This window comes from Stegostoma tigrinum, chromosome 39 (genome assembly GCF_030684315.1).
Source record: "Stegostoma tigrinum isolate sSteTig4 chromosome 39, sSteTig4.hap1, whole genome shotgun sequence".
NCBI classification, from domain to species: domain Eukaryota; kingdom Metazoa; phylum Chordata; class Chondrichthyes; order Orectolobiformes; family Stegostomatidae; genus Stegostoma; species Stegostoma tigrinum.
This window is the reverse complement of record NC_081392.1, coordinates 14431534-14455583: the sequence shown is the minus strand read 5'-3', so window position 1 is coordinate 14455583 and position 24050 is coordinate 14431534. Positions and strand designations below refer to the sequence as shown.

The 24050-nt window shown below is 44.1% G+C and overlaps 1 protein-coding gene across 5 annotated transcripts in view; it reads right to left on the bottom strand.

The window, feature by feature from the left end:
• Positions 1-476: 476 nt before the first annotated feature.
• The window catches only part of clasrp (CLK4-associating serine/arginine rich protein), a 61560-nt gene continuing 37986 nt past the window's right edge, over positions 477-24050 (bottom strand). For 3 of the 5 annotated variants that reach the window (XM_059641022.1, XM_059641023.1, XM_048522322.2), the window contains 8 exons: positions 20447-20650; positions 19663-19702; positions 16474-16534; positions 15016-15074; positions 11243-11289; positions 9113-9195; positions 3016-3043; positions 477-2363 (listed from right to left, as the gene is read on the bottom strand). In XM_059641022.1, the coding sequence (XP_059497005.1) occupies positions 2321-2363; positions 3016-3043; positions 9113-9195; positions 11243-11289; positions 15016-15074; positions 16474-16534; positions 19663-19702; positions 20447-20650 (565 nt within the window). In that variant the 3' untranslated portion in view covers positions 477-2320. Of the gene's footprint in view, positions 2364-3015; positions 3044-9112; positions 9196-11236; positions 11290-15015; positions 15075-16473; positions 16535-19658; positions 19703-20446; positions 20651-24050 lie in introns of those variants that run through there. The other 2 variants (XR_009443057.1, XM_059641024.1) reach the window with 2 other exon arrangements.

Sequence of the window (24050 nt, the reverse complement as noted above, 5' to 3'; positions counted from 1 at the left end):
TAAGTGAAACAAATGAAAATAATTTAAACAGATTAGGAAAACCAGAACCGAGATGTGATATGAGGCAGGTACAACAAGGGCATTTAAGGGACTTTTAGGTAAGCAGATGAATATGCACAGAATGGAGAGATAAGGACCAAGGGCAGGTAGAAGGAATGAGGTTCATTTGGCATCATGTTCTGTACACTAGTGGGCCAAAGGGCCTGTTCCTGTGCCATACTGTTCTATGCTCTAAGTTGTAAGAGGCCTTACTCCATATCAAACCCTATGCTGTCCCTGTCCCTGGGAGTGTTTGATGGGGACAGTGTAGAGAGAGCTTTACTCTGTATCTAACTCCGTGCTGTTCCTGTCTTAGAGGTGTTTGATGGAGACAGTGTCGTGAAACATTTACTTTACATTTACAAGTGTAAAGAGAGCTTTACTGTGTGCTGTCCAGCACATACTTGGAAAAAAATATAAATAATACTAGCCAGAGAAAACAGAAACTTTTACTTTTTGTTAAAGGAGAAACATTTTACAGAAAGAGGCAAAAATTACAAACTGTACATGACAAAAACTCCTAAAAATATTTAAACACGTCAGAATAAAGTGGTGAAGCCCGAATCAGTCTGCAGTCACAGCAAGACACAATAATCACAGAATCACATCTTCACAAGCAGGGCCCTCCTTCCCATAGGTATAAGAGAGGGAACAAAACAAGACAGACGATGTCAATGAATTAATACAGCCAAAGGGTGGCGAGCTGGGGGAGAGAATAATCAACTCACGAAACACAGATGGTTTCCTAATTGATCTGAAAATTTTCAACAAAAGATGATTAACCAAACCAGGTTTCGCTGCATTGGAATTGCAGAGCAGGTACTGCCCAGGACAGACACTTGCTTAAACCAGCTCTGAAACAGGACATCTCCAAAATCCCTCAACATGGGTTTGAGTTGGACCTGATAGCACACACACCCAAGAGTAAACTCTGCACAGAAATGATGCTTTCTGGTAAAGAACAATTTCCTTTCCAACACAGTGACTGAAAACTCGCCAGGCACAGCACTTCTGCGGAACCAAACTGTCCGACACTTTTTAAAAAAAAAGGACAGGTGTTTCCTCCTGGTGGGGCTGTCCATCTTGGGTTTTGTGCCCTGGCAGTTCTACTTTCCGTTATGGTGCTTTGCTTCATCTCCAGTTGGGTACAGACTTGTTGCTGAATTTATTCACAAAGCAATAAGAAACATTTGGCAGGAGCACCTTCAACTCAAGGGAATGATGGTATTTTGGGGGGGGGGGGGGGGGGAAAAGAGTGGGGCTCACCACTGGCACTTAATGGGCGGGAGGCTACAACAGCCCAGAGCAGAGCCTTGTCAGAAAGGTGCAGCAGAACCTTTCTTTCGGAAAAAAATGGTATGTTTATTTGACACAGTTCTGTATTCATGCCATGCAGGCACAGTTCTGCACCATCAGAATGCACCCTCTCGCTTTCAATCTTCCCAGGCAGGTGGGATACCAAGGTGCTGGGCAAACTCTCTGTTTGTGGGAGCATCTAATCGCAGTCTGAGTCTGTGAACGTTTTAATTTGTCACTAAATACCCATTTTGGTTTTGACACACAATAACATCATTCTGGAGTCACCAAGCTATGCTAAGAAAGCACAGGGGCCCAGTCCTTGAACAGGGAAGAGAAACCAAACCATGTACCAGACCTTACAGGAAGTTCAGTTCAGTTCAGTTGCTATCACTTGTGCTCTCCAACATAGTAAGGTCACAAACTAAGGGAAGGCTTTCCTTAGTTTCAGCCTAAGGAAACTTTCAGCCCCTTAAAACTAACGAGGATGGCTGTCAAATGGAGATACAAATGTACACGCATTACATACACACACACACACACACGCGCGTCCAAACATTTTGTCAATATTGTGACTGAGAAAGCAGACAGAAGATTAGGTGTCAAAGAAGGAAAAAACAACGAGATTAAAAACAGAGCTGTTTGCTGGTACAGTCACCTTAAAGCAAATCTTTTGAAGCAGAGTCACTCTATACTTTACTAAATAAAACTGTGACAATTACAGACGTGCTTTGCTTCCAACCCTGGGTTATACACAGCTGCAGCGCAGATACAACCCAAAGTGGATGAATGTACATCGCTGACACGATAAATAGAATGTACATACATACAGGCACACGTGCACAGTAGTTATTAAGCATTTGGCTCCTGCAGCTAGTTCTTGATGGCTCTGCGTGGAGAGAATGCTGTGTTACTGGCCGTGTCAACGGATCAAGAGGAACGCTAAAATTAGCGAGGGGGCCAACTGAAGGATGAGCAGTGGCTTCTAATGACGATGGTGAGGGCTTCTTGAACGCGAGCGAGAACGTCTGGAAGACAACAGAATGAAGCAAACACATTATTTTCCGGAAACTGTTATTTTTCACCACCCCACCATCTCACATTTTTCTCCCAGAATGCTAATTGACGTGGGGGCAATTCTACTTGGGGTTAGGAGCCAACTGGATAGCTACATTAAAGAGGTCAATAGAGATTTATTGATTGAATGGCCTCCTTCAGAGCTGCATGATTCTTCAGGAGATGAACTCCTCCTTATTCGGGTGACTTGAGGTTTCACAAAAGAGCCTCAGGAACAGGTGCCAATTTGAGACTGTGTGGACCGGGCTGGAGTTGTGGGTTGGGGGGGGGGGGGAAGAGAGAGAAAGAGAGAGAGAGAGAGAGAGAGAGAGAGAGGAGATGGGGTGGGGGGAATGTGGAAGAGCATAGCAGGGGGCTGCAGCAAGCCTCAACATTTATACAGCAGTCAGTTGATGGATCACACTAAGGAGTGGCTGGTCTTCCAACCCCAGCAACTGCTGAGCTCCTTCTCTGAAATAAACCTCCTTCAATGCCAACGCAGCAGTGATGCCTTAAGGTTGTTCAGGTCTGCACTGCTCAGACAGCTCACATCCCCTCCAACAAGCATGGCCTGGCTCACAAAAGACACATTCCAGTGTTACTGTGCAGACTGGTTTCTCTTACCTTCGTGATGAGCTGCTGTAATCACGGCCTACAGGGCAAAAGAGGAGAGAATCAGTCACAGTGGGAGATGGAATCATTGCAGATACTCCCACAGGCAAATCACCCCTCCGATTCAGACCTCTGCACAAAGTGTGAGCAACTCAATTCTCAAGAGATAGGGTGATTTCACTTAACCAGCCTGTTGTTTCCATACCCAGTGTGGTATTGGGTCGGGAGAGGTGGAAGACAGGAGCACTGCATTGTTGTTGCAGATGCTGTCTTTCCGATGCAATATTAAACCAAACTTTTACCAAATCATAAAAACCGAAAGAATTGTGAATGCTGTAAATTAGGAACAAAGACAGAAGTTGCTGGAAAAGCTCAGCAGGTCTGGTAGCAACTGTGAAGAAAGAAAGAAATCAGAGTTACTGTTTCGGGTCCAGCGACTCATCCTCATGTCACCAGACCTGAAATGTTAACTCTGACTTTTTTTCTTCACAGATGCTGCTCGACTTGCTGAACTTTTCCAGCAACTTCTGCCTTACCAAATCATGCCGAAGAGACAACTTGTTATCTCACGATGGACATTCATTCAGGGAAAAGGATAATTTTCTAATGGAAAGCATGTCAATTCACACTCTCTACACACAGACACAGTCCACCCTCTGGTTGTAGATCTCTCTAAGGCTGCCACAGCAACTTGTGATACCCTCTGTGATTTCTCTGTCACCCCTTTGTGCACACAAGACAGCCTTGCATTTATACAGCACCTCTCACGATCTCAAGATATCACAAAATGGTATACAGCCACTGAAGAACATTTTAAGGTGCAGGCACTTGCATGCAATGTAGAAAATGCAACAATTTCTCCACAGCAAGATCCCACAACTGGTGATGTGATAAGGGGTCCAGGTCACCTGCAGCAGGCCCTGACAAAGGAATTATTAAAGCTGCCAATGCTGCACTCCCTCAGCACTGCTGATGGGGCACTTCAGCCTCCACATTATGCTCAGGCTTCTGGCAGAGGAGTTGGTGGAATTTTTATTTAACTAATAAAGTAGAATTGAATTCTAGTTTTAATCATCAAAAGAAAGAAATTGGCTGCCTTTACCTGCACTTACGTGTAATCACAGACCTACTCTGATGCAGTTGGCTCTTAAACTCCCCCGAAACGTCCCAAACAAACAACTCGGTTGAGGTGTATTTAGGAATAGTGAAAAAAAATTACAAAGGGGCAAAATGAAGGAGCATAACTTGACCTTCTCTTGGGAAATAAGGCAGGGAAAGTGACTGGGGTGCAAATGGTGGAGCACTTTGGGGACAGTGATCTTAATTCTATTAGTTTTACATCGTTATGGAAAAAGATAGACCCGATCTAAAAGTTAAAGCTCTAAATCGGAGTAAGGCTGATTTCAACAATAACTTTCAGACGTTGCTGGAAAAGCTCAGCAGGTCTGGCAGCATCTGTGACGAGAAATCCGAGTTAACATTTCGGGTCCGGTCACCCTTACTCAGGTTTCTGAGGGTCATTGGGCTTGAAACATTAACTGATTTTTTTCTTCACAGATGCTGCCAGGCCTGCTGAGCTTTTCCAGCAGCATTTTTCTCCCCCCTGATTTATAGCATCCGCAGTTCTTTCGATTTTTAACTTTCAAAAGTTGACTGGGAGAGGCTATTCGCAGGTAGAGGGATGGGTGGAAAGTGGAGGGCCTTTAAGAATGAGATAACAGGAATTCAGAGACAGCACGTTCCTGTTAGAGCGAAGGGCAAGACTGGTAGGTACAGGGGATGCTGGATGACGAGGGAAATTAAGGCTCTGGTCAAGAAAAAGAAGGCAGCGCATGGCTGGTAGAGACAGCTGGGATTGAGTGAATCCCTGGAGGAGTATAAAACCAGTAGGAGTATACTTAAGAGGGAAATCAGGAGGACAAAAAGGGGACATGAGTTAACTTTAGCAAAGAGGTTCTACAAACATAATTAAGGGGAAAAAAGTAAAAAGGGAGAGAATAGGGCCCCTTAAAGATCTGTGTGGAACCATGGAAGATGAGTGAGACACTAAACAAGTATTTTGCATCAGTTTTTCCTGTGGAGAAGGATATGGAAGTCAGAGAGCATAAGGAAATAAATGGTGACATAATGAAAAGTGCTCACATTGGATACAAAGGTGCATAAATGCCCGGGACCTGATCGGATGTATCCCAGAACTTTGCAGAAAGCTGGGGAAGAGACTGCTGGATACTTTACTGAGTGGCCACATGGTAAAGTGGTTAGTAACGTTAGATGACCTGGGATCCAGGGAGAGCTCGCCAATGGGACACAAAATTGGTTAAAAATAGGAGACAGAGGGTAGTGGTGGAGGGTTTTTTTTTTGGATTGGAGGCCTGTGACCAGCGGTGTGCCGCAAGGATCGGCACTGGGTCCACTGCTTTTCATCATTTGTGTCAATGATTTGGATGCAAGTACAGAAAGCATAGTTAATAAATTTTGCAGATGACACCAAAATTGGTAGTGTGATGGACAGTGAAGAAATTTATCTCAGAGTACGACAGGACCTTGATCAGATGGGCCAATGGGCTGAGGAGTAACAGAAGGGAGTTTAATTTAGATAAATGTGAGGTGTTGAACTTTGGAAATGCAAATCAGGGCAGGACTCATACAGTTAATGGTAGAGCCCTGGGGAGTGCTGGTAAACAAAGGGACCTAGGAGTGTAGGTGCATTGTTTCTTGAAAGCGGAGTCACAGGTAGACGGGATAGTGAATCCTATCCTTAATCCTGTACTCAGCTTTCAAATTCGACCTTCCAAAATGCATCACCTCGCATTTATCCAGGTTGAACTCCATCTGCCACCTCTCAGCCCATCTCTGCATCCTGTCAATGTCCCGCTGCAGCCTACAACAGCCCTCTATACTGTCAACGACACCTCCGACCTTTGTGTCGTCTGCAAACTTGCTGACCCATCCTTCAATCCCCTGATCCAAGTCATTAATAAAAATTACAAACAGTAGAGGCCCAAGGACAGAGCCCTGTGGAACCCCACTCACCACTGACTTCCAGGCAGAATATTTTCCTTCTACTACCACTCGCTGTCTTCTGTTGACCAGCCAATTCTGTATCCAAGCAGCTAAGTTCCCCTGTATCCCATTCCTCCTGACCTTCTGAATGAGCCTACCATGGGGAACCTTATCAAATGCCTTACTGAACCTGCTCCACTATTCAATACTGACCAAACCTGATCTGTCTGTGGCTTTGTTTCCCCTTTCCTGCCTGATCTCTGGGAAAGAGTTCCACAGAATAATGATTCTCAGAGTTAAAACAATTGAACTCTTCTCCATCTTAAGTGGAAGATCCTTCACTGTGTTCCCTATTTCCAAACATCTCAACCCCACTGTGTCAAGCACCCTTGGGACTTTGCGTGCGTCAACAAGATCACCTCTGTGATCTACACCTGACTGGGTATGGGCCCAGCCTGTCAATCTTTCCACACAAACTGAACTCTTTTACCTAATAAACTCAAAAGATTCCCTAAACTGTTTCTAATGCCATTTCATACTTTAAGCAATGAGTCAAAACTATGCAGTTTGCATTCTTTGAAAACAGAACAGTAGAACAGAGGAACAGGCCCTTTAGCCCACCGTGTCTGTGCTGACTGTGATGCCATTCTAAACCAATCCCAACTGCCCGCACAGGATCATATCCCTTCCATCTATTCCCTGTCTGTTCATGTCTCTGTCTAACTGCCTCTTAAATGTTGCTATGGTATCTGCTTCTACCACCTCCCTCGGCAGCACATTCCAGGCACCTACTACCCTCTACGTAAAAAGGGATGATGTCTTTTTCTAAACTGGTGCTTACTTAAGATATTTAACACACAGCTTGGGGTAGATTTTATGGTTGCGTTGACAATTGAACTGAACTGTTGCTTGTCACAGGCACCCCACAGACTTAGGGGATGGAATCCTGTCTGACCCATCCAGGCTCAATCATGAATAAGATAGGGGCTTGGACTGAGTCAGTCCCTGCTGAGTGGTGGGAGGTGCGTCAATTGACGATACATAACGGAGAGAGAGGCGGACAGAGACTACTGGGAGGTGACGGCAAATTTCAAACAACAGGAGAGGAGGAAATAAAAAGTGACATTACTGAGTGACGTACAGTTCCCAAAGTCTCTCCCACAAACGCAGCAACAGGCAGAAAATTTTACACCACGCGGGAAGACCACTTGGGATGGGCAACAATGGCACTGTCTCAATGCAGGGGAAAAAGCATGACTGGCAACAGAAAGTGCTGTGTTTACGTTAGTGTGCCACTACCTGGTGGTTGTGGGTACGCTGTCAGCAAGGGACAGCAGAGATTTAACAGCATTAGTAATTAAAATAAGCTCATGATCCAGAGTATGTGCCCAGGACCATGAGGAACTCAAACTGGCTGCAAAGTTCCCTGAACAACAATGACTAGACTTCAGAAGGTGCCTCACTGGCTGTCAAGCTCTCTGGAACATGGTGAAGCCAAGGAAGATGCTACAGAAATGCAAGGTGTTCTCCCCCCAGTTGTGGATGCCCTTAGCATTTCAGATGGTGAAAGCAGCCCTACAGTGCTTCACAGGCCTGAGGTCCTGGTCACTGGTCCGTGACAAATGGGTACCACATCCAAGGTGGCCAGACTGTATGAACCCTGGATCAGAAAGGAGAGTGAATGATAAACCCAACCCTCGCTCGTGATCAGTAACCAAGTGAACAAGGCCGGGATGGAGTAGTGATGCCCCCAAAGTCCAATAACCCATTGCTAGTCACGTGAATTCAGCCACTGACACAATTAGAACAGTACCCTATAGTTAAGGGTCAGGACAGGTGAGGAGAAAATTAGGCTGTAATTAAATTGAAAGGTTGAGCCAACAACAGCTTGTGAAAAGTGAAACTTGCTTCATTCAGCTTTGAAAGCTTTGGGGCGTCTCTGAAAGATGTGATAAATGTTACATAATGCCTTGGCTCGCTCTTTCTCTCTCAACCGTGCCAAGCGTTCATGATCAGCAAAAAAAAACAAAACACAACAGGCTGGTTTCTTAGCTCCCTCCCTCCCACATAGCTTACTTTTCCAGGAAAAGCAAAGTTCCTTTGGTGACAAACAGAAACCCGAGAGCAGCAGAACTGAGCAGTGCTGCACAGTACTGGGGAGATCCCACAGAACTACCTGTCCCAGGGCACAAGACAACCCCAATAACTTACATTTTTAGAGTGCCCTAACACAGTAAACCCACAAGGTGCTTCAGAGGAGCAATGTTCAAAATTTGACACAGAAGGAGCTAATTTTAGGACAGGTGACCCAGGGGAGCCAAGAAACGTTTGAAGAATCTCTTAAAGTAGGTGATGAAGGAGAGGTTTATGGGGGGGAATTCCAGAGCTCAGGGCACAGGCAGCTGAAGGCTCAACAATTAAAATTGTGAATTTTAACAGTCCGTAGTAACCTCATGACACTAACACTCACTGGAGATACAAAACATTACTGTAGGGATTCAATGAATAAAGTTGGTGGTGAAACTGGACACAGTGGAGGGCCAGAAAGGACAGGTTTTCTCCCTGCCACTACAGACCCATTATTGTTTTGTCCTCCCGTATGACTTCCAGCTGGCCCAGAGCTTTCGCTGGACCTGACCAACAGGGGAAAGCAGACAAAGTGACCACTAAGAAGCAGGACTGAGATGAAGATACATTCAGAAAACAAAGAATGCTGGAAAATCAGTGGGTAAAGCAACACCCATGCAGAGAGAGCAAGCTAATGTTTTTGAGTGTAGATGACTCTTCAGAGTTGAGCCGCTTGCATTTTCTGAGGTGGAATGCACAGACAGAGGCTATTCGCCCCACTCACCTTATCGCACTAAGGTACAAAGGATCTGAGCGCAATGAAACTATTGTGCCATCTGGTGGCACAATGCATCACTGCAACACAAATACCAAATTGAAGACTTGCATTTACAGAGCACCCATAGCAATATCAGGACCTGGCAAAGTGCTTCACAGGCAATAAGCAAAAGATTTCACACAGCAGGGAGCAGGAAGGAATTGCAATCCCACCAAATCAAGGCTCCTGTCACATGAGAACACAGTGACAGTGAATACGTACCATGTCTTGGGGAGCATGAACGGCTCCTTCTCGGGTATTCCTTCTCCCACTCGTCCCTTTCTTTATCTCTGCGTTCTCGCTCCCTGCATTTTTATTTTGGGAGTGTGGGGGGTAAAGGAGGAGGAGACAGCAGGAAGAAAAATGAACAAATGGCACTGTGCAACAAAACAAAAACACAACAAACTGTGCTCCTAGATACTATCTGTACACCTGCGCAGTTTCTAACTTCAACATTCTACCTGCTGGTTACTCCAGAGGATAAGTACCCAAACAAGCTTGACTATTTTTGCTCACTTTCCCAATCATAATGTTCCCACTCTCGATATTACAGATTTCAAAGGATATGAAGATTGTGCACGAAAGTGGCATTGAGCTACTGACTAGATGAGTGACAGAGCAGGCTCAATGGGCCGAATGGCCTACTCCTGCTCCCATACCCTATGTTCTCCCCACCTTTTCTGGAGCTTTGGAGTCATCAGTACTGGCACCTTGCAGTGTCTCAGTGGTGAGGCCATCATTCACAGCCAAGCGTAAACCTCTACAGGAACAGCACAGCATCCGTATCATTACAGTGTTGGGCATGCACACACAAACACAGCCATTGCTTTTAAAGAAGGGAAATTGTTTTTGAAACTCTTCACGACAAAACAAGGGCCCACAAGTGTTAATATGGCAAACAGTTAGGCAGGGTTATTTGATTAATTAGCTACCTTGTCTGGGCATGTTGGCTAATCGATTAAAAAAAACACAGGTGATTTGGTGATGGGGAAAAAAAAGACTTCACTTATGCATAAAAGCACCTCTGGATATGAGAATAAAAACTAACTGACGAGATAGATCTAAAAGGACATTTCTTGTGGTACAGTGGTAATTTCCTTAACAGTGCGTGTGCGTAGGCCCAGATTCAAATCGCACCTGCTCCAGAAGTATGTAACAATGTTTCTGAACAATTTAGACAATATCTAAAAGCTGACCAGGTGCAAGTGGTGTGTGAAGGAGCTGTAAGACTGAGCAGTCAATAAACTCTAATCACAAAGAACAGTAACTGGCTTGGATCGAGATTGACGTGCAGATTCTGAAGACAGCATATAAAAGGCTGTAAATGATCAACACAGATTTTGATCCACTTGTGTGGAATTGATGTTCTGTTCATGAAGAGCATTCTGGCGCCACCTTGTGGGGGATGCAAGAATTCAACTGAAGAAACAGTGAGCTAGCCCTTATCATCCCGCCCGACCTTGTTGGAGCGCTGGAAATTGCAGAGTATGCCTGAGCTCGTCGACAAATCAATTTTTATCAAGGATAAGTTAACCTTCAAAAAGAACACATGTGGTAGGAGCAGATCTGAGTCATTTGGCCCCGTGAGCCTGTTCCATCATTCCACTCAATAACATTGTGGCTGATCTAACTGCGGTCCCAACTACGCTTTCCTGTCTGACCAGCGCCGTCCCCACCCTCCGGCCCTTCACCTCCAACAACCCGACTCACTCATCAATCAAAAATCTGATACAGCCTTAAACGTATACAATGAACCAGCTTCCTCTGCTCTTTGTGGGGGGTCGGGGGAAGAGACAGCATTCCAAACATTAACTATCCTTGAAGAAATTCCTTCCCATGCCCATCTTCAATGGACAAACTGAAACTGCAAGTTCCACCACAGCTCATACTGAAACAAGGTGGTCTGGAATTAAACCACGGGTGCAGCCTGATCTCGCGTAGAACAATACTTGAAGAGGACTTGTTTTCAGACAGCAAGATGACGTGGTGAGGGACTGGGAAGTGTGTGGCGGATCACAACGAGAACAGGATTGAACTGGTGGCTCAACAATAGTTCGCTACCTGTATTTTGGCAACAAGCATGGGCCTGTGTACCAATAACAGTTGGAAAAGGGAACGAACAAGGGAGGAAGTGCTGCTGAATTGCCTTTGTTGATTTGGAGAAACATTCCAATTGTTCAATGCACATGAATGTACAAATTAGAATAGCTTTCTGCATTGCTTCTCTGTTGGATCCACACCATGGTCACAACCAGTGAAGCTAAGTAGAGATCTGAAGCAGAGGTTACAGCAGCCTTATACAGTAATTTACTGCACACACAAAGACAGATGGAGGGAGAAGAAAAGTATTACTTTAGTCGGATCTTTCGAGCCATGGCTCGTAGTTCATCTTCACGCTCCTGTAAAGAGAAACAAACAGTTCAACTGAAATGTTTACTCTCAGATTATTTCAAATTTTCCATATATAACAAAGTTTCTCTGTACCCACCTAGGTATAAGTCCCAGGGTGGCAGCTCCAACAGATTCTCTCACTGTTTTACCGCCACTCACTTGCCCCTGTACTCCACTCCCACCCTCATTCTCAGACACCCTCTTTGTCTAATCCACCAGTTCCTTGATCTCTTTCTGCACGCACAATGCTTCTCTTGCTTAACCATCACACCCTAGTGACCTGCTCTTTATCCACAATCAAGCCAGGCTCATTTTTATCTGTGGTGCAAGACTCTTTGCTGGCTCTTCTCCAGTTTCTCTGACTGCAATATTCTTTCCTTGCTTCCCTCTCTCAGTATCTACATCTTGATTAAGCCACTTTAATGTTAGTTCTGCCCCCAGAATAAGTATCCCCCCTTAGTACTTTCAAAAATGCCCTAAATCCCAAAGCCCTCTCACTTTAGCTGTCCATTGCTAACATGCTGAACAATTCCCTTGTTTAACACCGTCTGAAAAAGTCTCTTGCAGTCTCCTAATAACCTGCCTTGCATCATGCTCAAAACCATATGTTCCCCAGCTCCACATCATCAGACTAGAGGCTTGATGGTCAGATCTAGCATGATCATGCTAAGAAATATACTAGCGGGGCTGTTTTAATCCCAAATTGTGTTGTGTAATCTTGCATTTACTGAGAGAACAGAACACAGGCCAGTACATCACACAAACCAGCATTCCATCCATCAATTCCATCCCATCGGCTCAGGAAAGCAACCAACGTAATCAAAGGACTCCTCCCAACCCAGTTATATTCTCTTCCGTTAGACAGAAAGTATAAAAAAAGTTTGTATACAAGTACAAACAGATTTAAGAACACCTTCTTCCCCCACTCTTAGACTTCTGAATGGACCTGTCAAGTTTTAAATTTAACGGTGATCCCATTCTTTGTAGCCACCACATTGTATTCCTCGCGAATGCACTTGGTACGGTTTGATCTGCCTGTATTGCACGCTAAACAAAATTTTCACTGTACCCAGGTGCACATGCCAATAATAAATCAAATCAAAGACTGCTATAAGGCAGTCCCATTTGTCTTTCAGCCCCCGTCAACCAGATCTCCAAATGCTTTGTGAAAGTTAAATATGATCTGCTTCCAGCATCCTTTCAGGGAAGGCAGGTTTCAGATCACACCAACTCGCTGTGTCAAACTGTTTTTATCTCCATCCTGACTCTAGCAATCTTAAATGTGTGTCCTCTGGTGGCCAACAAAATGAGAGCTTCAGGCAAGCAAGAGATTGCAATCAGCGTGACAGGCAGCAACACAGTTATGTTACTTGTACTTGCTACTTATCAAATTGTGGTGGAACCATTCCTCATTGCTGGATAAATTCCCAATATGTGTACCAGGATCTGTTGGAAGGCCAAATGGACCTTTGGGCCTAATTCACCATTTGGTAAGTGACTGTGGTTTTAACTCCATTCATCTCCCTGACCCCACGTGATCTTTGACTCCCTTGTCAATCAAACAAAATCTTCTCTAACTCCGCTCTGAATAAATTAAATGATCCAGCCCCCACTGCTCTCTGGGGAAGAGAATTAAATGGGAGATCCCTCATTTTTAAACTGTACCCCTAGTTCTCGATTCCACATAAACAGGAAACTTCCTCTCAGAATCTAGGCTATCAAGCTGCCTCAGAATGCTATATTTTTTTTCTAAGATCACTTCTCCTGCCCCCGCTGTAGAGGCCCAGTTTGGTCAACTTTTGGACTTGAGAGAACCACATCACCACACCCCAGGGATCAGCCACGGTACACTTCCTTGAAGTATATTGTAACAATGTATTAGTATATCATTGCATAAGTATATAAGTAACATTATAAGTATATCTCTTCTTAAAAAGGAGGAAGCCAAAACTACACTGACCAGTTGTTGCAAAACTTCCCTACTTTTAAATCCAATGTGCTCATAGTAAAACAACATTTAATTTGCCTTCCTAATTAACTAATGTATCTACATACTGACATTTTGCGCTCCATGAGCAACACAGTATCTTTTCTGCACTGTAGCACTCTGTGGTCTCTCTTTCTCTATTTAAAAGTTACAGTCAGTAGAAATGAATATGAACAAGAATTTAAATTGAAGTCCCACTGCAACCCTCCATGAGATGCAGCTGTTCAGCACTGAGGAGTGAACTCAGTTCTAAACTAAGCACTAGCTACATGCCATAAAATATACACTTTAAAGACCAGTCAATCAAGGAATCAAAAATGGCCAATGGGATGCTGGCTTCTATGTAAAGGCAGCTGCATGAAGTTTTGCTTTAGTTAAACAGAGCACTGGTCTGGCCCGTCTGACGTAAAACATTCCCCGGAAAGAGATACTGCTTTCAGAAGGATGCACTCTGCTTGGCAGTACATTTGAACTTAAAGAGTTAAGACTTTAGGGTGCTTCAGAGTGACTCGTATTCTACAATGAAGCCCAATCTAATGACGGTGTCTAAATGACAAAGGGATCAAGGGAAGTGATGGCCTAATGGTATGATCACTGGAGACCATAGACATTATCCAGGGACCCACGTAACGTTCTGAAGACCCAGGTTTGAATCTGGCCGAATTGTGAATTCAATAAAAATCTGGATTTAGGAGTCTACTAATTCATTGTTGATTGTCAGAAAAACCTATCTGGCTCACTGACGCCCTTTAGGGAAGGTAACCTGGTCTGGCCTACATGTCACTCCAGACCCACAGCAATGTGGTTGACTCTTAACTGCCCCCTCGGCAATCAGGGATAGGCAATAAATACCAGCTCAGCCAGAGACGTCAACATCCCGTGAATGAATAAACAGAAAAAATGAAACTTGTATCCATCACGAGTGATTCCAGAGAAAACTGTGATGAACTTTTACAGCCAGGTCTGTTTAGCAGTGAATCAGCACTTCTTCGTGCAAAGGGTCAAGTAATCTGGACATCAACTTCCTCAAAAGATGTGATGCTAGAGAAATTTGCGAGACTAATAGATTTTTTTTGTTCATTCTTCCTCCTGCCGATGCACTGGCAGTAAAAGTTGGTGCCGCTGATTTTATTTTGCACATTGTAGCTACACTTCTTTTGCTGCCCCACTTCCCAGTCTCCTCTCTGTCCTAGTGTTCACTCCCCTTGAATTCCCCTCCCCCCAGTTCTCTGCTACATTTGCTATCACTCCCCTCCACATTGTACTTAAGGTTCAGGGTAATGTGTGGAAAATTGAGGGGTCTTTTGGGAAGCTCCTGTGGGTCAACAGTTTTGCAAACATTTTATAACTGGGAGATTTAACAGAAGAAAGGATAATGTATTAAGCTTCCCATTGCAGTTAGTCTGATTCGTGGAGGGTGGATTTCAGGCAAACTTTGGTTTAAATGAAAAGAACACTTTCAGATGCAGGCAGCAACATGCAGTATTAATGGCAACGATATGTCACACACACTGATGCTGCCTGGGTGGTGGGTACACTGGATTCTGGCATAGGTAAGCATTTTATGGATTATGTGACAACAGCAGGTTAAGTAGAATTAAGCCACAGATCAGCCATGACCTAAACAAGTGGGATGAATAGTCTAAAGAGCCTGAATGCTTCCCTCTATTACAATGTTTCTAAACATCCCACATCTGCAACAACTCTTCCCGCGATCTGACTGGCTGTTGCTGCCCTGGGAGATTACCTGTCGCTCCTGTTCTTGCTGCATCTGTTTCTCCTGAGCCGCTTTCTTGTCAGCTTTAACTGGAGGAGGCAAAAAAAAAGGATTAACTTCTGTCAATACGTGCCTGAAGAGGTATTCCCACTCCCACATATCTAATCATTCCAATGTACTCTCTCTCTCTCCAGGAACACAATCCCCAGCTACTCTCAATCCCTCTGGATGATTTTATAGGCTCACTTGTGATGGAGTTCCTGAGCCCAGCAGAGTTATGGCACCTTGGCCCTCAATTTGTTATGGATTAGCGGGTCTGCAGCCAATGGCGAGGGGTAATTCACATTTCACCCAAGATACATCTGAGCCTGGTAACAACAGGATGGTGGAAATTGGAGTGGGGTAATCAGTCAGGCTTTCCTTCCCCCAGATTTCGGTCCCCAGAGAACATGCCCATGCTGTGGACATTGGGCACGGCTGGGTTTGACCATGATGACTTTCAGAGGTGAACAGCTACTCAGTCACTGCTCAAGGTCATATGTAAACAGCATCACTTGGGTTGTGTAAATTGTTGTAGGATGTATGAAAAATGAACAGCCACATGTATAGCCTCCTACAGCACAGAAAAAGGCCCTTTGGCCTACTGAGTCTGCACTGGAAAAAGACAAGCGCCTAACCCATTCTAATTCCATTTCCCAGTTTATATGGCACCTTTCACAGCTGCTGGATTGTCTCAAAGCACTTAGTAGCCAGTGAGGTACTTATTGAAATGTAGTCACCATCACAGCACGTTCCCACTAACAGCAACGTGACAGCAACCAGATTTTCTTTTTTGTGTGTAAGATGTTGATGGAGTGATAAACACCGGGTCAGGGCACTGGAGAGAATTCCATCATTCTTCTTCAAAACAGTGGACATGGGATCTCTCGAATCCACCAGAGCAGACAATTTAATGTCTCATCAGAAAGAGAGCACCTCAAAGCACGTCCCTCAATACCACATCGGAGTGTCAGCATTGACTTGTGTGTTCAAGCCCCCATGTGGTCCTCTCTTCTGAAGTACAGAGTTTGGACAAAACAGGAGTTTTACTTTGTATCTAATCCCATACTGTACCTGTTCTGGAAGTATTTGATGGTGACACTGTGGACTGAGCTTTACTCTGTATCAAGTCCTGTACTGTTTCTGTTCTGAGTGTATTTGATGAGGGAATGGTGCAGAGAGAGCTTTACTCTATATGTGACCCTGTGCTGGGAGTGGTTGATGGGAGACAGTGTGGAAGGAGCTTTACTCTGTATCGAACCCCATGCTGTCCCTGTCCCAGGAGTGGTTGTTGGGAATGTATAGGTAGATTTACTATTTCTACAATCAGCAGAATTAGCAGAACCTGTTGCTTGGTCAAAGCACCGACTCAACGATCACCTTGAAGGACAGAAAGTTACCAAAATCCCGCAGGGGTTAAAAGCAGCAAATTGGGACTTAGAACCTTACACTGTTTATTCAGCGCCTTCTGCATGCGGAGTTTCAGCTTTTCCTGTGGTGTCAGCTTTGGCTGGAAGAAAGAAAAAAGGTGACATTTGTTCGGAGCCAATATTCCAGCAAGTCAGACAGTATCAAAATCCTGCATCACGTCGAGAGAAACAGCACGGAATGGGACTCATTTTTCACCCTGGAAACTCTGACTGCCTTGGCAACAGTCAGCCAACCAGCCTGTGGGAAAGGGAGAGCCCCACACAGACTGGGAGATTTACACCATTTCAAGTTACAATTACGGGCTTTCTGCAACCTAGATGAATGCAAACATAAGGTAAGGGTTTATTGCACACAGTACACTTAGCAATGATTCAAATAATAGCAGAAGCAATCAGAATTTGAACTCTCTGCAACACAATAAGCAAAGGTCTGACAACCATGCCATCAAGCACTGCTAGCTGGCACTGTTGATTCAGCCCCTAAATTACCAACATACAGCATTGTTGCAAAGACTACTGATTGCAGCACTACATTAAATTTTCTGTCCGGTACTGAGCCGTTCAGGAAGTTAACACTAATACCCTGGGCATCTCAATGTATGTGCACGACACGTTGCAGACTTGAGAATCCTGTTGCAATCTCACTGCTGAACATGAAGATGGGTCCAAGCCTCAGTGAAGAAAAGATAATTAAACCAGTTTTGTGGCCTAACCTTCTGGGAGCAAGTGGTCATTAAAAAATAGACAGAAGATACCTTCTGTTTCGTCTTTAGACAGTGGATCATACAGGACTAACAGTGTTAAATGCTTCAATGAGGATTCCATATGAAAACCTCCAGACATTATTCAGGAAACAAAGGTCAGCTTTGCTAAGGCAGGTGCTCACAGTTACAAAGGAGGTGGAAATGACAATGAGAAATTAAACATCTTCAAACCTGAGGGCTCAAGTCTGGGATTCAAAAGGTAAATGTTCAGGGCGAGTGAGATATCATTGCTCTGTCTAGCCTCAAATGTAACGGTGTTAGGAAGATTCTGCCCCCACGTTTCCCACCTCCCCCCCCCCCCCAACCACTGAGGGTGCAGATTTAACGCTTTGTTACTGCTGCTGCTGTGTTCTAATAAAGTTATGTCTACTGGGACCACTGGCAGCTTAACTGGGTGCAGGATATGGTCAACTAAATCAGAAAGTTGAGTATAGGACCCACCCGAACATGAGAGACTTGCAGTTACACAGCACCTTCCACAAGTTTCAAAGCACTTCACAGTCAATGAACTATGATTTGAAGGGTGATCACTGTTGGAAATGTAGCAGCCAATTTGCACACAAGCTCCCACAAACAGCACAGTGTCCAGGTCATTTGTTTCAGTGATCTTGGCTGAAATGATGAGAACATCAGGGACAACCTCCCTGTTGTTGTGACAGACTGTGCCTCAGGATCTTCCTTTGCCCACCAACTACAAGGAGGCAGCTTGTGCCTCATCCTCAACGAAAAACAGCACTTCTGACATCACAGTGTCCCCTCATCGCTGACTAGAATGTTGACCTGGATCACAGGCAACTTGCCAATGACACAGCCATGTAGTAAAGGCTGATGCTTCAGTACAGTACTGACAGGAGATGTTTATCTGAGGGCATGTTATGAGTAAATATAAAAGATGCTCTCACGCTGTTCTTGGAGTAAGTGAAGTGCCCTGGTTAATAATCATTTTTCTCATTTAAGTGCCCTGTCATGTTTGTCCTGCACAAAAACAGACTGTAGTTCCAAAACAGTAATTTGCTTAGTGCTGTGTTAGCATTCAGCCATATAAACTAGGGTTCATTCTTGTAAATAGCACAATTTCTTTCTGGGCTGTATAAAATGGCCACAGTAACACTAACTAGATCCTTTGGACTGTGTGTAAATGTGCACATGGGTCACAAAGGACAGTGTCAGAGCATGCAGCAGCTGTCTAGGGGTATGACTCTGTACATCAGAAAATGAAAAGCATGCAGAATAGCTTGGGAAAGGCATTTTTTTAAAAAAAGGTTAGTTTTAGTAACTTAGGCTCGACATGATCAAAGTAAACATTGAAAACTCCTGGCTTCCCATAGTCACTTAAACCTTCACCGTACCGTTTTCCTAACACATTGGTCTGAAGGTTCATGCACCATTCTGCCTTTTACCGAAAACTGATCAAACCTCTTTTGGAAAACTCCCAACACAGAACTGACTTACAATCACCTTGTAAATTTTTACCACCTCCCCGGATGCGTTTAACCCTTTGTGGGGTGCAATTCAACAACAATCAGCTGTCTTCTTACATCATGCACAAGGCAAACAGCGGGGACTGTTGTGCTGTGGAAGATGAACGCTCACTTGATGCAGGATGTGGGCAAATCAAAAGAAGCTACTCTACAGCCAGGAAAAAATGACCTGGCTTTACTTCCTCCTGGACACAGTGGGTGCTGAATAATGTCTGGAAATGCTGCCCAAGGCCTTGACCACTTATGGAACACAGGGGGCTTTCAGGCCTGCACGACTCAGAAAAATGCCTAATTTAAGAGGATGATTAGAATAGTTGTCGTGGTGATGCAAAAAGATTTAAAATACGTTGTCTTATAACACCGTAAAACCTATTTAGCCGACACTGGTGAACCACCTCTGCTGTTGCACACATTTAGCTGACAGAATTGAAACACACTTCAGAAACTCACTTGAGTATCCCTAATGGCTAGAAACTGCAAGTACAACTGTGACAGTTGACATAGCAAAATTCAATGGAAAACATGATACATTAATAGAAAAGCTAACCAGCAACTGTACAATGTGGAAGCATTAATCCTGCAAAATATAGACCTGTAACAAATTCTAAAATGTCTCTGCAGTAACTTTAGAGCATTCACAGAATCACAGGAGAGAGGAAGATTAGAGACGAGCCTTATTGATTCTTCGGCAGTTCAATGCCTTTGAATTTTAGTACAATTTGGGGGGTGGAGACAGAAAGGGAACATATTAGAACTCATTAAAAATTAATACAGTTTGTGTGTGTGAGCCAAACTGGTATGCACTCTGCTTCGTGTTTCCAGTCACTCGGCCTCAAGGACAATTTCAGGTTAAAAAGAAAAGCTACTAAAAGTTGCTGAAAGACTACTTGAGGCTGCATAAGTGTTTCTGTGAGGTTTTCAGAAGGGCTGTGTTAACGGAGGTGAGCTAAAATTCTTACTGACTTTGGCAGCTCCGGACTCTTTACCCACAGGAGTGTCAGACCTGGAATGAGAGAAAGATAGAGAAAATGCACAGTTCAGAGGATAACACAGTGCAATTTAACCAACATCTGTGTTTCACCAACTTTTAGGAGCTGGAACAATACAAACCAGTAGTTCCTAAATTTAACTGTTGGTCTGACGAATAGCTTTCAACATGTGGAAGATGGAAAACTGAATAAAATCAACAATGAACTTGATTTAAGAGTAGAAATTGCTGGGAGATCTTAGTACGTCTAGCAGCATCTGTGGAAAGGAATCAGGCTTTACGTTTCGGGTCCAGTGACCCTTCTTCAGAAGGGTATGTTCTGAAGAAGGGTTACTGGACCCAAAACGTTAATTCTGATTTCTCTCTACAGATGCTGCCAGACCTGCTAAGCTTTTCCAGCAACTTGTTTTTGTTTCTGATTTCTAGAATCCTCTTCTGTCGGTTTTGATTTAAGAGCAGTAGGCCATTCAGCTCCTATCTACACCACTTGTTGTTAAGATCCATCTGGTTTCTAATGTCCTTTACAGAAAGAAATCTGTTGCGCTTCCCTAGTCTGAACTATATGTGACTCCAGAACCACAACAACGCAATTCACTCTTACACGGCCTAACAAGCCTCTCATTTCAAAGGCAATTAAGGATGGACAACTAACGGTGATGTTGCCAGTGACTCTCATATCTCACAAAAGAATTCAGAAAATAAACTGACAGATTTAAACATTAATAAAAATAGTCACAAGCAATTCAAAGTCACGCTCACTTTTTCAATTTCTCGCCCATGGCGGGTGAAGCAGCCACTTTTCCCAGGTTCTCTTTGACGGGGGACAAAGATTTGCTCTGACTCTGGGAGCCACTCATACTGTCACTGCTGCTCCGACTGCTGCTGTTCCAACGTCGACTCGAGCTGTAGCTTGTCCTGCTGCTCCGGCGATAACGGTCACCTGAACGCGAATGACTCCTTGATCTTAAATATGAAGCAAAGATCCAACAACAGTGTGAAGCAGGGGCAAGGTACACACTGTCCAATTTGGATCCAGATACTACGTGGAACCAAGACAACTTTCTTCGTGGATAGTGTTTATTAACTACTCAGTCTTGCAGCTCTTTCTGCATACTATTCCCGTACATCTCTCATTTGGGCACTTAATCAAGCTGTTCGGAAGGGAATATGGCCAAGGAGCAGTGTCGCTACCTCTGACCTAGAGAGCCTGGGTTCAAGTGCCAGCTGTTCCAGAGGTGTGTAATAACATTTCTGAACAGGTTGAATAGAAAATACAAAAGGATGATACATCCCTAAACAGGTTGATTAGAAAGTTCTCAAAACTCATTAGAAAGTATCTCAGCCTGTTCAGAGGTTGTTGTGGCAGGGTGGTAATTGCCTATCTGTAAGCCAGGAGGCCCAGGTTCAAGTCTCACAGTGGTGTGCAATAATATCCTTGGGTAGGTCAATTTAAAAGATCTGAAAATTGGTAACTGAAAGTGATAATGGCTGGTCTTTGCATAGTGCAAACTGAACACTAGATGGCTCCCCTTCTTGGGAGTTCCAGGAGGCCAGGATGCAAGACCTACCTGTTCCAGGGGTGTGCAATGATATCCTTGAGCAAGTTGATTAGATACATATGATACACTTCCCAAACAGGTTAGACCTGAACCCAGCCATTCTGAGGTAAAGGTACGGACGCTACCAGTACGACCCATAGAGTCTCCTGTTCCCCATTTGTATCTAGCCAATTAATCAATTAACTCCAACCACGTAGCGATATTAAAACATACCTAGGCAATTTCCTGTCTCTCGTAACCTCCTGCCCTCCTCTCCTGAAGGTACTAACTTGCTGGGTACTTCATTAGCTTTGCTGGAACTTTGTGTAAGTATTACATTAATTCACGGCTCAGAAATAGGCCATTCAGCCTTACTGATCAATGTCAGCATCATGGCACCACACAAGCCTCTTCCCACCCCTCTATTTCACCATCAGCATACCCTTCGAACTATCCTTTTCTCATTTATCTAACTTCCCTCTCATTATCCAATCGAACATCACGTGCCTGTGCTACACTTGGCCATGTTCTGTATCAGAGGCATGACTCCTCACGCTGTTTGTAAACACATCACAAGCTCTCCAATAGCCCCAAATAATTTCCTTTTCCTTTCTGAGTTGCCTCCTTCCCCTAACCCTGTAACTCCCTCCTAACAAGATTTCTTTGAGTCTAGCTCTACTGATTCAGGGGCTCGGATGGAGAGCAATGTTAGATGTCTCCAGAAGGGCTTTTTGTGATAGTATGTTGACAATCCGGAGAGGAGGCCAGATTAGATTTGGTATTAGGGAATGAGTCAGGACAGCATTTTGGGCTTAGTGACAATAACTCCATAAGATTCTGAGTAGTCATGAACAAGGACAACAGTGGCCCTCAGGTGAGGGTGCTTAGTTTTGCAAAGACTAATTACATCCAAATTAGACAGGAACTGGGGAAGTTATTTGTTATTTGAGTTATTTAACTGAGCAGTTATTTGAGGGCAAATCTACATGTTATACGTGGGAGGCTTTTAAAGACCAGTTGATTAAAGCATAGGACATTGCACGTCCCTGCAAAACTGAAGGATAGGAATAGCAGGATTCAGGAACCGTGGGTGACAAGCAAAATTGTAAGCTTGGTCAAAAGGGAAAAGGATGCATACGATAGCTCTAGGTATCGACAAACTGACAAAGCCCTTGAGGAGTGGAAAGCAGGAAGGACTTAAACGCGGAATTAGGAAGGCTAAAAGGGGCAATGAAATGCCTTTAGCAAACAGGATCAAGGAAAATCCCAAGGCTTTTTATACATACATTAGAAGAGGGTAGCAAGGGAAAATGTAGGCCCACTTGAGGACAAAGGAGGGAAGTTATACATGGAGCCATAGGAAGTGGGAAAGATTCTTAATGAGTACTTTGTATTAGTATTCACCAAGGAGAAGGATATGACTGATATTGAGGTCAGGGATGAGTATGTGAATTTTCTTTTAAAGAGGTGACAGAGATATTTGATGAGGGAACGGTTGTGGATGTAGTTTACATGGGTTTTAGTGAGGTATTTGATAAAGTCCCTAAAATCACATGAGATTCAGGGTGGGCTTCCTAGATGGGCACAAAACTGGCTTGGTTATAGGAGACAGAGGGTGACAGTAGAACAGTGCTTTTCAGAATGGAGATTGGTTCTCTGTTGTTTGTAGTATTATATAAATGATCTGGAGGAAAATGTAGGTGGTCTGATTAGTAAGTTTGCAGATGTTACGAAGACTGATGGAATTTCTGGTAGTACCAACAACTGTGAAACGACAAAACAGGGTATGGATAGATTGGCAACCTGGGCACAGAAATGGTGGTTAATGCAGACAAATGATAGGTAATGAATTCTGGAGGATCAGATTTAAATGTGAATAATACTGTTAATGGTAGAACCCTTAGGAACATTAACATACAGATGGAGAGGGGAGTGCAGGTCCACAGTTCCCTAAAAGTGGCAATACAGGTGACCAAGCTGATTAAAAAGGCATATGGCATGCTTGCCTTTATCTGTCGGGGCATGGGGTACAAAAGTTGGCAAAACATACTACAGCTACATAGAACCCTTGTTAGGCTGATTTTGGACAGCTGTGTGCAATTTTGGTCATCACACTACCAGAAGGATGTGGAAACTCTGGAGAGAGTACAGAGAAGATTCACCAGGATGTTGTCCTGTCTTGAGGGCACTGGCTCTGAGTAGAAGTTTTAAAGACTAGGATTGTTTTCACTGGAAAGACGGAGGCCGAGAGGAGACCTGATAGAGGTCTACCAAATTATGAGAGGCAGACATAGGGTGGATAGTCAGAGGCTTTTTCCCGGGGTTGAAGTTTCAATTACAAGAGGGCACAGATTCAAATGTTAATGGGGTAAAGTTTAAGGGAGATGTGTGAGGTAAGGTTTTCACGCAGGCAGTAATAAGAACCTGGAACGCACTGCCAGAAGTGGTGGTGGAAGCAGGCACACTGGCGGCATTTAAAAGGCATCTGGATGGTTACGTAAACAGGGAGGGAACAGAGGGATATGGACTGAATAAGGGCAGGTTTGTTTTTCTCGTTTTACTTAGGGCATGATGATTGGCACAGGCCTGGAGGGCCAAAGGGCTTGTTCCTGTGCTGCACTTCTCTTTTGCGTCACCCCATCAATGCTGGATGAATGGGCTCACATTCAAATTCACTTTTGAAAATGACTCTATTGTTGATTTTCACTTGGGATCCACATTAAAATCCACCTCTATGGCCAAAACTCTGGTCTCTCCTGGCCACTGCAGATACTGTGTGTTGGCTTCCTTCCTTCTGAGCTGACACCTCCTACTCGCCCTTCTTT